General features: G+C 55.7%; 1 protein-coding gene across 4 annotated transcripts in view; it reads right to left on the reverse strand.

Annotated features, from left to right (window-relative positions):
• TRABD2B (TraB domain containing 2B) overlaps positions 1-13,112 on the reverse strand; it is a 211,049-nt gene extending 197,937 nt beyond the window's left edge. Inside the window, exons 1-2 of one of the 4 annotated variants that reach the window (XM_045799597.2) lie at positions 12,458-13,110; positions 9,820-10,380 (exon numbers count right to left, since the gene is read on the reverse strand). In XM_045799597.2, coding sequence (XP_045655553.1) covers positions 9,820-10,380; positions 12,458-12,559 — 663 coding nt within the window. In that variant the 5' untranslated portion in view covers positions 12,560-13,110. Of the gene's footprint in view, positions 1-9,819; positions 10,381-12,457 lie in introns of all 4 variants that reach the window. The other 3 variants (XM_045799596.2, XM_045799599.2, XM_045799598.2) reach the window with 3 other exon arrangements.
• Between the last annotated feature and the right edge of the window lie 227 nt (positions 13,113-13,339).

Genomic DNA, 13,339 nt, shown 5'->3' on the forward strand with positions numbered 1-13,339 from the left:
TTAAACAGAAGAAGCAGAAGGGAAAAGGCCTTGTCTTTTATCTTTGCCCTGCGGCTTCCCGGGCAGGGCTGGCCCCTGGTGGGCGCGGCTCGCCCCCAGGTGCCGCTGGTGTCACCCGAAGCGGTGGCCTGGCAGGCCAGGGGCGCGCGGGGTGGCGCCCAGACCGCCCACTGCGGCGCTCTCCGCTCGTCGCATTTTTAAAGAAACATGCACTTGCGCTCTTGGGGTCCCGAGAGCCCGCCGTGCGGCCTGGGCAAAGCCCACCCAGCTCCCAGACCTCCTGGCTCCATCCTGCGCTCGGCCCCGAGGGGCTGCGGCCGTGGAGGGCAGACCCCAGGCAGGCGGTTTCTTTCGGCCTCTTCTGGCCGCAGCCCACGCAGAAGGAAGGGCCAAGCTGCACTGCAGAGGGTCCCAGACACATCGCTGACCCCTGCCCGCAGTGTAGGCACCGCCAGTCTCCCGGGCCTGGCACCCCGCAGCACTGGCCTGCTAACTTTTACTCCTTAAGATCTCGACTTCACCTAGGCTTCCTCTGGGAAGCCTTCCCAGATCTTCCAAGGACTGAGAAGTGTGCGTCTTCTGTGCTCCCCCAACACACCACCTCAGGGCTGGCGACCTGCCTCAACCTGCGCCCCCACCCCCTCCTCCCCACTCCAAAAGGAAGCAGCCCCCGGAAAAAAGCATCATCGTTTTTGATCACATTTCGATCTCCAGCACTTATCGCAATGTGTGGCACAAAGGGGGAGCTACAAAGCATTTCTCATGCTAATTTAAAAATCCGATAGAGGGTATGAGCCAGTGTTTCCAGAGTGCGAGTTTTGTATCTGGCACTGTACTAGAGAGCGTCACACTAGTCAAGAAACCCTCACAGCGGTGGGACGAAGCTGACTGAGGAGGAGACGGAGGCACAGAAAGGCCAGGTAACTAGTCCAAGGTTACTGACACTCCCCCTGAAGGAGCCCTGGGCGGTCCTGAGCCAATGCCTGCAGGCTCTGCAGTGGTGGGGTTTCTGTGCCATTGCTGAGTAAATAAAGACTAAGCCTTATTTATAAAGGTAGGATCACACCAGGATGTTCCTCCGAATGCGGGAGGAAGCTTTATACAAAAACCACAGGCTCACGATTTAAGAGCAAGGAAGAAGTAAAGTTTAACACTTCCCCCTGCCCTTCCTGACCCGATGGGAAGAAAAGAGTGAGCCCCAAGAATAAAAGGTGACGGGGTCTCCGCACTCAGGGCAGGGGTGTATTTGCCCTGCCTGCAGGGGAGGGAGGAGGTGGTCAGGTACTGATCTGAAAGTGGGAAGGTTCCCCCACTTTGCTGAGTCAGGGGAGGGACAGACTCCAGCAGCAGGTGACACTGCAGACCCTGCACCTGTCCTGCGGTCCCAAGTTGCCACCCAGAGATAGCGCAGGGCTCTGACTTGCACGGGCCTGGCCTGTGACCTGGCTCTTTTCAAGGGTACTCAGGCATTCAGGGGGCCCCAGGTGCAACTCACCCACTGATACAGACGGAATGTGTCTCCCTCACCCCAATTCATATGTTGAAGCCCTAACCCCCACAATGATGGTATTCGGAGATGGAGATTTTATAAGATAATTCGATTTAGAAGAGGTCCTGTAGGTGGGGTCCTTGTGAGGGGCTGAGTGCCCTTATAAGAGGAGACATCAGAATGCTAGCTCTTTCCCACTTTCAACTCATCTCTCTCACTCTCCCTCTCTCTTGCTCTCTCTACCTCTCCCACCCCAATCTCAGACTTCAGCCTCCAGAACTGTTAGAAAGTAAACTTCTGTTGTTCGAGCCACTCAGTCTATGGGATTTTGTTATTCCGACAGTCAGCAGACTAAGACACCCATCGATCCTTTTAAGATGCAATGCTATTTTGCAATATATACAAATATTGAATCAGTGTGTTGTATACTTGAATGTTACGTTAATTATACCTTAATAAAAAATGCATAAATAAATAAATGAAAAAGACCCACAATGCTGAAAGCCAATCACATCATTGCACCTAAACTCTAACTGCTGAGTTAGGATCGGTTGGCATCTGCCCACAGGATACAATCTGGTGACCATGAGGAAAGTCTGGCAATGAAGGGGCATTTGAAGAGTCCAGGCTTTAAAATGACTGCCCTGAGGAATCCTTACCACTTTAGAGGAGGCAGAGCTGGCTGAACAATAAAAACTGGGAGGGGCTCTCAGGTAGAGGGCACAGCAGGAGCTTGGGCGGGGAGGTGTGACCAAGGATTGTGTGGGAGGGAGGGAGGGAGGGAGCGAGAGCTAGAAGAGGTCCGCATCACTGGGGCCCAAAACCAAAGCAGCCAGTAAGGGGCAAAATTAAACATTCTAAAATGAAAATAAAGTGGGAGGGTGGGGAGCCTGGAGAGGCTCAAGTGTGCTCTAGGTAGTAAAGAGGAGGGAAAAAGAGGCCCGTTGTTGGCAAGGAACAGATGAGGAAGAGAAAACAAAGTGTTCCAAGATGGAGAGAGAGAAATCCAACAGGGTCCGTGGATGTCACGAAGTCCTGACCAGGTGGGCCAGCAACAGGACTGAACTCGTCTGCTGTCTCAGGTAGGAAGTGAACACAGAGGCCAAGAGGCAGCCCCTTCTTTGCATCCAGAGCTGCCAACACCCCAACCACAGCATCACCACAAAGCCCCAACTTTAGAACTGGAGCACATTCCGTCTAATTTTGTAATCAACTGTGAGCGTAGCTGGTGCGAGATTTTGAATCGGGGTCTATTAGGAAAGAAAAGACTGTCTTGGTGATATTTATAATATAAAGCAAAATAAGGAAGTGTTGAGAGAATATCATAAAATGTCATTTAAAAAAGTTCCACAGAGGGAAAGAACATACATGGCTGGGGCATCGGGGAAAGCTTTGGACTGAGTCTTCCCAAGCAGATGAGATTTAGGAGCATTCTGGGAAGCCTTCCTGGAGGAGGCAGAGCTTTGAGCAGAGCCTTGGAAATCTCACAGGATTCAGAATTAGAAGAGAAAGGGAGGAAATTCCTGGAGAGGGAGGGGGCTCAGCAAAGCAACAGCGTTTCCAAGCTTGGGGCAACAGTTTTGTGTTCCAGCGGACACACTGCACACATTTAAAAGCCTGTGATCCTGGAGGAGCTGCTCAGCGAGACGGCTTGGCAGCCGCTGAGCAAAACTGAAGGCTGGGCCACCAGCTGCCTGTGGATTAAGTAGGCGGACAGAGAGCCAGTGATGGGGGATAAAAGGGAGTGAAGTGGATACTACTCAGAAGCAAACTCGAGGGGGGACAAACGTCGGCAGCCCCCCGCTGGCAGGCCATGGCTATCCTCGCATTCTTCAGTTCCCTCCCTCGGAAAGCTGCACTACCAGGCGACCTCTTCCTGGCTTTGAGAGATGTCCAAATGGGAACTATTACCAAAGGCACACTCCCATCTCTATCTCCGTCACAGAGTGCTTCCCCGCTCAGGCTTTCTCCCTGCGGCCTGGGATGGGGCTGGCGGGTTGTGGGAAGGAGATCAATGTGTTTGCCGATGGGGCTTCTTGGAATTCTTGAGGACTGGTCCCTTCCAACTCTAAGATTTTAGAAGTCTGTGTCTATGAGCTGAAAATTCTTCAAAGCTCAGAGGCTAGGATTTCATGATGTGAAGATTCTTCGAGTCAAAAATGCCTCTGAGCCTAACGTTCTAAGATTTCACCATTCTTAGATTCCCTGAGCCGCCGAGGCCTGGCGTATGACTCAGAGAGCGTGTGCAAGTGTGGAAGACTTCACGCTGTGAGCTTCTGATTCCGACACTAGAATATTTCATGACATCTTGGTCACCTCGGGCTTTATGGCCTCACTCTCCCTTTGATGGTGGTACCTAAGCCATCCTGTGTGTCTGCTTCTGAGTTTGTTTTCCTCCCGCCATATGTGGGGAAAATATATTCCATGTTCAAGTGTGAGTTCCCCAGGTCAGAGAGAGCGGACAGAGCCTGCCCAGCCGGCAGACAGCTCTCCGTGCACACACAGACTCTGGGAATACACATGCCTAGCGCTCAAGGCTAGGGGGGTCCCCAGAGGGACTTCCAGACCATGCGACAGACACTGGCTGAACGGCTCCCAACCTCAGGGCTCCAGTGGGAGACACAGCGGGTATGGCGGGCTGCAGACGCACAGGGTGGAGGCGAGGCCGGAGGAGTCCTGTCTCTGGGACTAGGATCTGGAGTCATCCTAGGCAGACTAGGTCGGCTTGTTCTGATCCAACACTGACTGAGGGGCTCGCGCTCCCTGGGTGACTTCTGGGGAGAAGAGGGCTCAGCATGGCCGGGGAGCCTTGGGGAGATGTCTGGTCCCTCCACTCTGCGGAGGGCATAGAGATCTGACAGAAGGCCATGAGTGGGGACCAGTGCTGCGGGCTCGAGGGACCATAGTTGGTGCTGCTGTGGCTGCCATGGAGGCCCAGGGAGGGTGGGAGAATTGAGAATGGCCATTCCCGGAGGATGGGAAATAAGAGACAGGTTCTGAAAGATGGGCACATCTTTCAGGAAGAGAAAGGAAGAACAGAGTCTCCACACGAGGTGTGGAGAACCAGGACATGGGGAGAGACTAACGCCTCAGTCGCTATGGCTGTAAAATGGGACTAATCATCCCCGTTCTCCCTGGCTGGGAAGTGAACTCTCTGCTGCTAAAAACTAGGCCATTTCCAGGTCTGCTGCCAGCATTGCATTGGACCGGGACAGGAAGCCTCTCCGGCTGAGTGAGTGAGAAACACCTGAGGGAGAGGAGCCCCAGTGAAGGAGAGGCTCCGAGGCTGGGCAGGAGTCCAGGGGCTGTGCCACGGCAAGCTGGGCTCTCTGCTCCGCAGACTGGCAGCGGGAGGCAGCAGGATCACCCACCAGAACCAACAGGCTTCCAGATAATTAGGTATCAGCAGCGGCCTGTCGAAGATTAGACTGTCAGCCCCGCGCAGGCTCAAAACCTCGGGGTGGCCCGGGCCTTCAAAATATGGGGGCCAGAGACGAGCACTAGAGGAGTCAGAACTGGGCCGACCCTGGAAATTATCCAGCCAACAGTCAAGGGACAGAGGGAGCAACTGAGGCCCAGAGAGAGAAAGGACTAGCCCAAAGTCACAGGCAAGGCAGCGGTGAGGTCAGGGCTAGAGCCTGCTTTGTAGGTGAACTACCCACCTGATGATTTGAACATTCTGTGTCCCTGTAGGAATGCACGGAGTTATTAAAGTTCAAGGAGGACGTTCTTCACTGTGGCTTATACAGTCTTCATTCATTCATTCATTCATTCATTCATTCATTCCATAGGGCAGGTGGCAGAAGGGAAGCAGGGGTAGTCATATCATGGCTTCTGACCATTCAGTCATTCCCCAAATATTTGTTAAGCACCTAATAGTATGTGCTGGCCCCTCAGGGTATAAATACAGGCCCTCTGACTATAAGGAGACTCTTCTTTATTCGACTATGCTGGCTTAGCCAGTGTTAGGGGCACATCTTCACAACGGTCCCTTGGAAAGCTAGGGACTCCTTCCAAGGAAGAACTCATGCCCAGAATATCTTTGGGAACTCCTATTTTAGAATCACCTTCAGATCCAATTTATAAGCCAAGCAGAAAATCAATTTTGGCATTTTCCAATGATCTTTATTGTATTTTATTTCATTTTTTGGCAAAAAATCATGATCTCCGCTAACTCTAACACACACACACACACACACACACACACACACACACACACCAGTCACCAAATAATGCCATCTGACTGCTAAAAACAAAAATGAACTCATCTTTCAGATGCCTGAAAAGCCTGGGCGTTAGCATCAGACACACGGAGCGGAGTCCGCCGGCCTGGCTGTGTAAGCACAGCCCCATTGATTGTCTGTAAAAGAGACATGATGATATGACTTGTCACAGCTCTGTGAAGATTAGAAAGGATGTGCTTACAAGGGTTAACACAGTGCCCTGTGTGGAGACAGAGCTCAATCAGTGATGGTTTTGTGGTTTCTAACTCCCTACTGAGGAGGCCGAAGAAGCTTACAAACATTTTGGGTGCCCTTGGCCAACGTGCCCGAGTGCTCGGGCTTTACACGCATCGGGTGGGTAGCGTCGGCATGTCTGTTACAACACGGCAAAATGCAGAATGGCAGGTCCTTGCTACATTACGCCCGCAGAAGTACGGGACTTAGAGGCGTTCTCACCCAGTGCGTCCACTGTTCTGGGCGGGGGAGGACTGAGGCCCCCTAGAGGGAGAAGGACATCTCCTGATCAGCCCCGCTAGCTAGTGGCAGCCCGTGCCAGGCTCAGGAGGCAGCCGACAGACCGACTGAAATCTGCAGGTCCCAAGACTGTCACGAGATCTGGGCTCAAGGCTCAGGCATCCCCAGGTCCCCGAGGGCAGGGGCCGCCACCACCCTACTCCAGCGTTGCTTTGCTCTACAAAGGATGACAGTGGATACGGCCGACGGAGAAGGTGCCAACAGGGCAGAGATGAGGCTTCCCGTGCAGCCTGCCTCTTCCCCTGTCCTGGAGCCGGCCCGAACTGTTTTCCAAGCACAGGACATACATCGAGGTTGTCCTTTTACACACTCCACCACCTCCCACAAGCAGTGTCTTCTCATAGCCTCGCAAAACCAGCTCGATTGTGAAAGGCTGTTCACTACTGCCCCATTTTACAGAGGGCAACACGAAGTTATATATGAGTCATTAGTCTTAGAGCCAGAGCAGGGACTGAAACCTAGAAGCAAGTCTTCTATGTCTCAGCCACTACGTGAGCTGTCTGATACATCAGGGCCTTCACCGTGTTCACACCAGCCCCATAGCCAAACAAAATATTTTCTCTGTAAGTAGAAATGTTCCAAGAAGTAAAATTTTAAGCCCTCGTGCCGTAAAGGGGAGAAAGAAACAACAGAAAGGACTGAGGACATGAAATACGTAGTCGGCGTGAGGCGGCCGGAAACGGGAAGGCTTCATTGAGGGCCAAGTAGGCTGGCTCTGTTCCTCATTAGCCACATGACCTTGGGCAAGTCATCCAGCCTGAGTGCTCACCTGAGAGAGCATCCAACAAAATGGAAAAACATGCCTCCTGCGTGCAGGGTGCCTGGCAGGTGGAATTGATTATAACTGTCCCGTGGAACGTCAGGACTTTCGGAGGGGCCTTGAATAATGCCCTAATCCTGGCATCTCATCTCACAGACAGGAAAAACCAGGCCGAGAGAGGGGAACTGACTTGCCCAAGGTCACACTGCAAACCCGTGTTGATGTTGGGTCCAGCCCTCGGTTTTTACTGAAATCAGAGACCAGAGACTTTTTCAGTGGCTCCTCCCATCCATGGAATCCTAAAATGTACGCTTTCTTTCTCCACTTAGCAAGGAAAAATGTGGTACGTCTGCCTAAAAGAAAATATAAAAATTTGAGAAATACTAAAATTCAAACTAAAACCCCAGCTCCTAACAAAAAGGCTCTCTCTTTTAAAGTTTCTTTTTCCCGCCTTCCCCTCTCATTGTTTCCCTGCACCAAATATTTTGCAATAACAGTAATGCTGAGAGGAAAGAAAAAATAAAAATCTGATGCACTTAACAGATATTTCGGTACAATAATGCATCACAGATGTTCGTATCAAACTGTGCGCTCGCACATACAATTTTACTGAGAAGGCTGTTCATTTCTAACTTTGGGGTTGAGGACCCTTAACACCCCCATCCACCCAAGCTCTGGAATCCCTCCCTTCCCAGTTAGCCCACAGCTGCCCACGGGGATGGAGGAGAGATTTCAGCACCTCACTCCAAAATGATAACAGGACAAATTGGCGGGGTCGGACACCCTGGCAGGTGGTGAAGGGTGTGCAGATTAGGGAACCAAGAGGAGTCCTTTTTTCTTTTGTTCGGGACTTGCTTCCTACAGCCCTCTTGAGGAGCTAGACCCAAGAACAATTTTAAGAGCGGGCCCAGGCTGGTGACGGGGTGGGCGCATTTATGAAACCAGAGATTTGAGTCCGTTTGATCTTCAAACATGGGCTTTGGAGACTGTCAGCGGGCTCCTTGCTGGCCGATAAATGGCTCTCAGGAACTTTTCCTAAAACATAACTTCACACACTTTCCAGCAAATGTTTTCAACCTACCAAAGCCGTCATTTGGTTGAACAGCAGTGTTTCCAGACACCGAAGAAAGATAGTTTTGTTGTTTTAAGAGAGACAGATTAAAGCCAGGGGCTCTTTGACCAGAGGGCTCCTGTGCTCCCTCCAGCTCTCCTCGGATTCCTCTGTGATTGGTACAAAGAGGGTGCGGACAGTGATGTTGGATGCCCCACCTCCCCGGCCTAAAAAAGATATCGAGGCCAGACGTGAGGTCTCTGAACAGAGAGGCCTCCCACAAACCTGCCTCCAAAATGAGATGGGCGGTGAGCGCTGGGGAGCCCGACACAGATAATATCAGCTCCCAAGGCTGGCAAGGGAAAAGTCACTTCAGAGGGAGAAAGCCGGTACGTTCAGAGGATTCAGCGCCCGGGCCAGAGAATGCACAGGATTTTCCCCCGTGGAGAAGGAGTCAGGCGTAGTCAGAACCCTGCGGGGCGTGACTAACTGCCCCAATATTCCTGCCACTGGGGCCCTCTGGGTAAGGACTCCACAATTATGGGAGAGCCAGCAGGAGAACCGACAAACCCGCCTTTCATTTGGCCGGCAAATCAATCTGGCTTCTTACCTCCCCGGGGACAATATTGCATTTCCCCTGGAAAAACAAAGGCCAGAAGATCTCCAAAGGGGGATCGGTTTCTGCCGCTGTTTCCCTGGGGAAGAGCCGGCAACATCCTGGGAGCGGCAAGCAGGTCTGGTCCCAGTGGCGGAGTTTCTAGCCTGGCCAACTTACGAGGCAGTCTCCTGAACAGAGAAGCACATCTTGGGGGCCACACCTCACCCAGGGCATCAGCCCAAGCCCTGTTTTGGCGCCTCCTTGCAGGAGCCACCAGCCCTGACTTGAAGCCCCCCATCTCCAGATTGACAGCCTGTTCTCGAGGCACAGATGTGAACTCATTGTTCCCAGGGTCTCCGAGTTGAGTTTGGGGCCAGTGAGTTGCAAGTGACCTCTGCCCGTGGAGATGGGGCTTTTCATGACATTTTGCTGGATCAGGTCTCTGGCAGCCAGAGACTTTAAACCTCTGAAGCGCTTCCCTTCTCCCTGCCCCCACTCTTGAGGTCCAGAAATCAGAACTGTCAACCTTCAAGTGAACACATTTCTCTGAAATTATTAACCCCAAAACTATCCATGTTGACTTTCTCCAGGCCTAGGGAGGCAGTCCGAGGGTCACCTAGAGCCATGCAAGGCCCGGGCAATTCAGCAGTCCTTAACCTTCCGCAGCCAGCCAGAACCACATCGACACCAGGACCGCGGCACCTCCCCTGCCCCCAAAGCCACGGGAACCATGCCTCCCTCTATGCATCCTCTGAACATACACACCACCGCCCAGGTGTGCCCACCTAACAGCCTCGGGGCGCCTCCCGCTCTTGAGACCCCAGGGCCTCCGGGAAGCTGGACACCAACTCGCAACTCACTCTTTCGGTTTTCCTCACTCTGATGCTCCCAGGAGAATTCTTTCCACTCGGGCAAGCACAGCAAGTGGGGAGCGCCTATCCCCAGAAGGCAGCACCACTGAGATAGAAGTAAACACCCCGACTCTTACCCCGAATTCTAGCCCATACCAGTTTGCCCTCGACCCACCACTAAAGCAGCCAGAGAGCTGCCTCCCAGCTGGAAAGAGCCTCTCCCATTGGAGGAAGGCCAGGACGCCGGCTACGGAAGGAGGAAGGCCACCGGAGAAGAGGACAAAGGGGCTGCCTGGTTCAGCCGAGTGCCTACCTGGGAGAAGTTGAGCCCATTGAGCGGGTGGCACTGCTCCTCCACTCGCTCCACGGCGCCGGTGCTCTTCTTCAACTTCTCGGCCTGCTGGGCCAGGTAGAGATCCAGCACAGGCACGCCGCGGGAGCGTACGTCGGTCTCCGTGAGCGAGTTCACCATAAGCATCACCCACACGGGCCTCTTGCGCTCCCAGTTGCCCGCGATGGCGTTGAACAGGTAGTCAGCGTAGAGCCCCTTGCCCCGCTGGGCCGGCGTCATCCACGACGGCATCATGAGCTTCACGTAGTCCAGGTGGCGCTTCAGGCGCCAGTAGAGCTCCCGCGGCAGCACGTCCTGCAGGTTCTCGCCGTGCGGGAGCAGCTGGCAGCTGGCCAGCGCCGAGATGGTGTAGGGGTCCGTCAGGTCCAGCTCAAAGTAGACACGCGCGCTGGCCTGGAAGGCTGCCTTGGAGTTGTCCGGGATGAAGTCCCAGACGCGGGTGTAGGGAACGTGGATGGTGCCGAACAGGTACGCCGGGGGGTCGCGCCGAATGGTCCACAGGAAGGAGTTCAGCTCCCTCTGCTGCAGTGGGAGAGAAGGCAGGCAGTGAGGCCGAGGGCAGCAGAGATCGGGGCTAGCGCAGGGAGAGGCGGGGGTGGGAGGCAGAGGCCTACGTGGGGTCGTGGGGTCGTGGGGTCGGGGAAAGAGCAAGGACTTTGGAAGCCGAAAGACCCAGATTCAAATCCTGCCTTTGCCCTGTCTTGGCTGAATGATCTTAATCACACTGCTCCACTTCCCACCGACTCAGTTTCCCCATCTGTGAAATGGGGCTGAGGGCAGGCACCTCAGGGGAGGATGAAAAGACACAGTATACGCAAGTAAGCCCTAAGAGCAGCGCCAGGCACAGAGGAGGTAGGCAAGGGAGGAAGCTCTCGTTATGATTAGCTTTCCCGGGGAGTGCCAAGGACTGCCACAGCACCTGAGAATATTCACGCTCGGCCAAGCCAAACCTTCACCGGTGGTGTTTCATGCGGAGGGTGGGGGAGTGGGGGACCAAGAGTCCTGCTCTGGCAAGAAGGGAGGAAGTCATATAACTTTTTAAATCCAGCCATTAGAAGATACATGCCAAGAGCACTTTGAAAGCAGAACACCTATTAAAAATAGCACACCTATTTAAACAGCTACTTCCCATTCACCGGGGTGGATGCGGGGTTCTTGTTGGAGGGCAGGTCTGGGGGCTGTGGGCTACTCCGCTCCACCATAGATGAAAAAGTGCTTTAAAAGCTGCAGGCTAAATATGGCTAAATACTGCCTCAAGGCCTGGTTTGGGAAGGGAAGATTCCCCGGAATGAGTCCCAAGAAATGTACAGACTCTGGGGCTTCAGGCTCCTCCCCTAAAATGCTGTACCTGGCCTCCAACACCAACTCTGTCATCTTCCATGACCGAAGCTCTGAGGAGGAGTGTTTGGAGGGGTGAGGAGGGACATGGACACAGGGGTCCTTTCTCCAGATCTAGCATAGGACCAGGGCTTAAGGGGCATGAGAAAGAGACAATCGTTTCTCTCAGGCTCAGTCATTTTCCAACCAGAAAAGCCCCTGGACGGGCCACTGACCACCTGCAAGCTCCAGGTCAGCTCATAAAATTTTTCTGCCGGATTCCAGCACAAATGAAAAATGTGTGACAGGGTGGATGGGGGAAGAGTACCTTATTTTACCAACACCCCAAAATCGTGAATCCCGGCATGTTGGAGCTGAACTGGCTCTGAGCTCCCAGCTGGCCACCGACCTCCCTGTTCCCACATAAATCAGGACCCGGAGGTGCACCTTGCCCAAGGTCAACTAACTCCCTGCTAACCCGGCAGTGAATGAGGACCCTACAAAACCTTCTCCTGTTCCCTGGCCTCCAAATAAGTGTTATTTTCAATGCATTAATTCACACTTTGAGGGAGGGAGACTGAGAGAAATCAAGGGATTCTGTAGTTGAGAAGGAAAATTAAGAGAACCAGTAATTATTCAACCCCCAAGGAGATATTAGGCCAGCATGCCCTGGCACTTCCTTTTCCTCTCCTCTGGAATCTGCCCCCTTTTTGTGAAATGGGGGCAGTTGGGAGATTGGGTGCTGGGTCCTGGGCTGGAGAGGGAGAGAGAGGTGGGAACCAGCACCAGGGAGAAAGTTTGCCTTAGGTTAGAATGGGAGGACAGGGGAGAGGGAAGCCTGCGAGGGGGACAGAGTGGGTATGGGAGAGAGGAAAGGTCTGATGGAAGTCAGAACAGAGAAGGGCAAGGAATGGTAGAAACAGAGTCAGAAGTGGGCAGAGAGCAAGCAGAAGGATAAAGACAGGATAAAGTAAGAAAGAAGCTAGTCCAAGGGGCACAGGGAGGAAACGGCCAAGCAGGACCAGGACCGAAAGTCGAGGAGAGCCCGAGAGCGTCAGCGTGTGGAGAAGGAGCTGGAGAGGGAGCGCCCCATCTCGGCTCCCGGCGCGGAGCTGAAGCCCGGGCGGCAGGAGCCGGGGAAGGGCGCCCGAGGCAGCGCCCGGCGAGCGGAGATGGAGCGGGTGGGCTGAGGTGGGTGCGGAAGGCAGGAGCCCCAGCCCTCGTCCCCACGGGCTGGAGTGGCCGGGCGGCCGGGAGAGTGGTCGGGCAGGCGCTCGCTCACCGATCCGGGCGGCCGGCACTGTCCTCCGTCCGGGGGCTGCGGGCGGGCGCGGGCGGTGGCGAGGAGGGCGGCGAGCAGCGGCCCCGCCAGGGCGGCGTGCATCCTGCCGGGGCCCGCGGGGCGCGGGGACCCTCCTGGGCGGCGCCCCTCGGTGGGGCGGGGAGCCCCCAGCTGGGCACTGAGGTTCCTCTGGGGCGCGGGGCTCCAGCGGCGGGATGCTGGGAGCCCTCTGGGGCGGGGCTGGGTGTCCCTGCCGGACCTGGGGGGTCCCTCTGGGGCGGGGCTCCGTCTGCTGGAAGAGGGGGACCCTCTGGGGCGGGGCGGGGCCCCTTCCCAGGCGCGCAGCCCCGTTGGCCGAGCCCGGGGTTCTGAGAGCGCGCGGGTCCCGGGGCGCGCCGACGTCCCAGAGCTGCGTCGCGGTCCAGGGGCGCGCGGGGTCCCGGGGCGGTACCGGGCTCCCAGGGAGCGCGGGGTCCCGGGTTACGCGGGGAGCCGGGCGAGCAAGGGTCCCAGGGGTGCGCGGCGCTCCAGGGGGCGCGCGGTGGGACAAGTGCGGCGGCGGGCGCGGCGGGGCGGGGGTCGGGTCTGGGGCGCCCGGCTGCCCCAGAGCCGGGCTCAGAGGGGCGGCGGGCGGCCGCGCGGCCGCTGCCCGGGCTCCGCCATGCTGCTCCGCGGCCGGGAGGGAGGGAGGGAGGAGGGCGGGAGAGCGGCGCGGAGCCGGGCCGGGCGGGGGGCTGGGGCCGCCGGGGCGGGGGGAGGGGAGGACCCGGCGCGGGGGGCGGGGGGCCGGGGCCGCGCCGGGCCGCGCCGGGCCGGGCCGGGCCGTAGGGAGTCGGAGCGAGCTCCGCGCCCGGGCGCGGCGAGGCGGGGTCTGATGGGCAT

Source organism: Ursus americanus, chromosome 12 (genome assembly GCF_024610735.1).
Source record: "Ursus americanus isolate L20-20 chromosome 12, mUrsAme1.1.p, whole genome shotgun sequence".
Classification (NCBI taxonomy): domain Eukaryota; kingdom Metazoa; phylum Chordata; class Mammalia; order Carnivora; family Ursidae; genus Ursus; species Ursus americanus.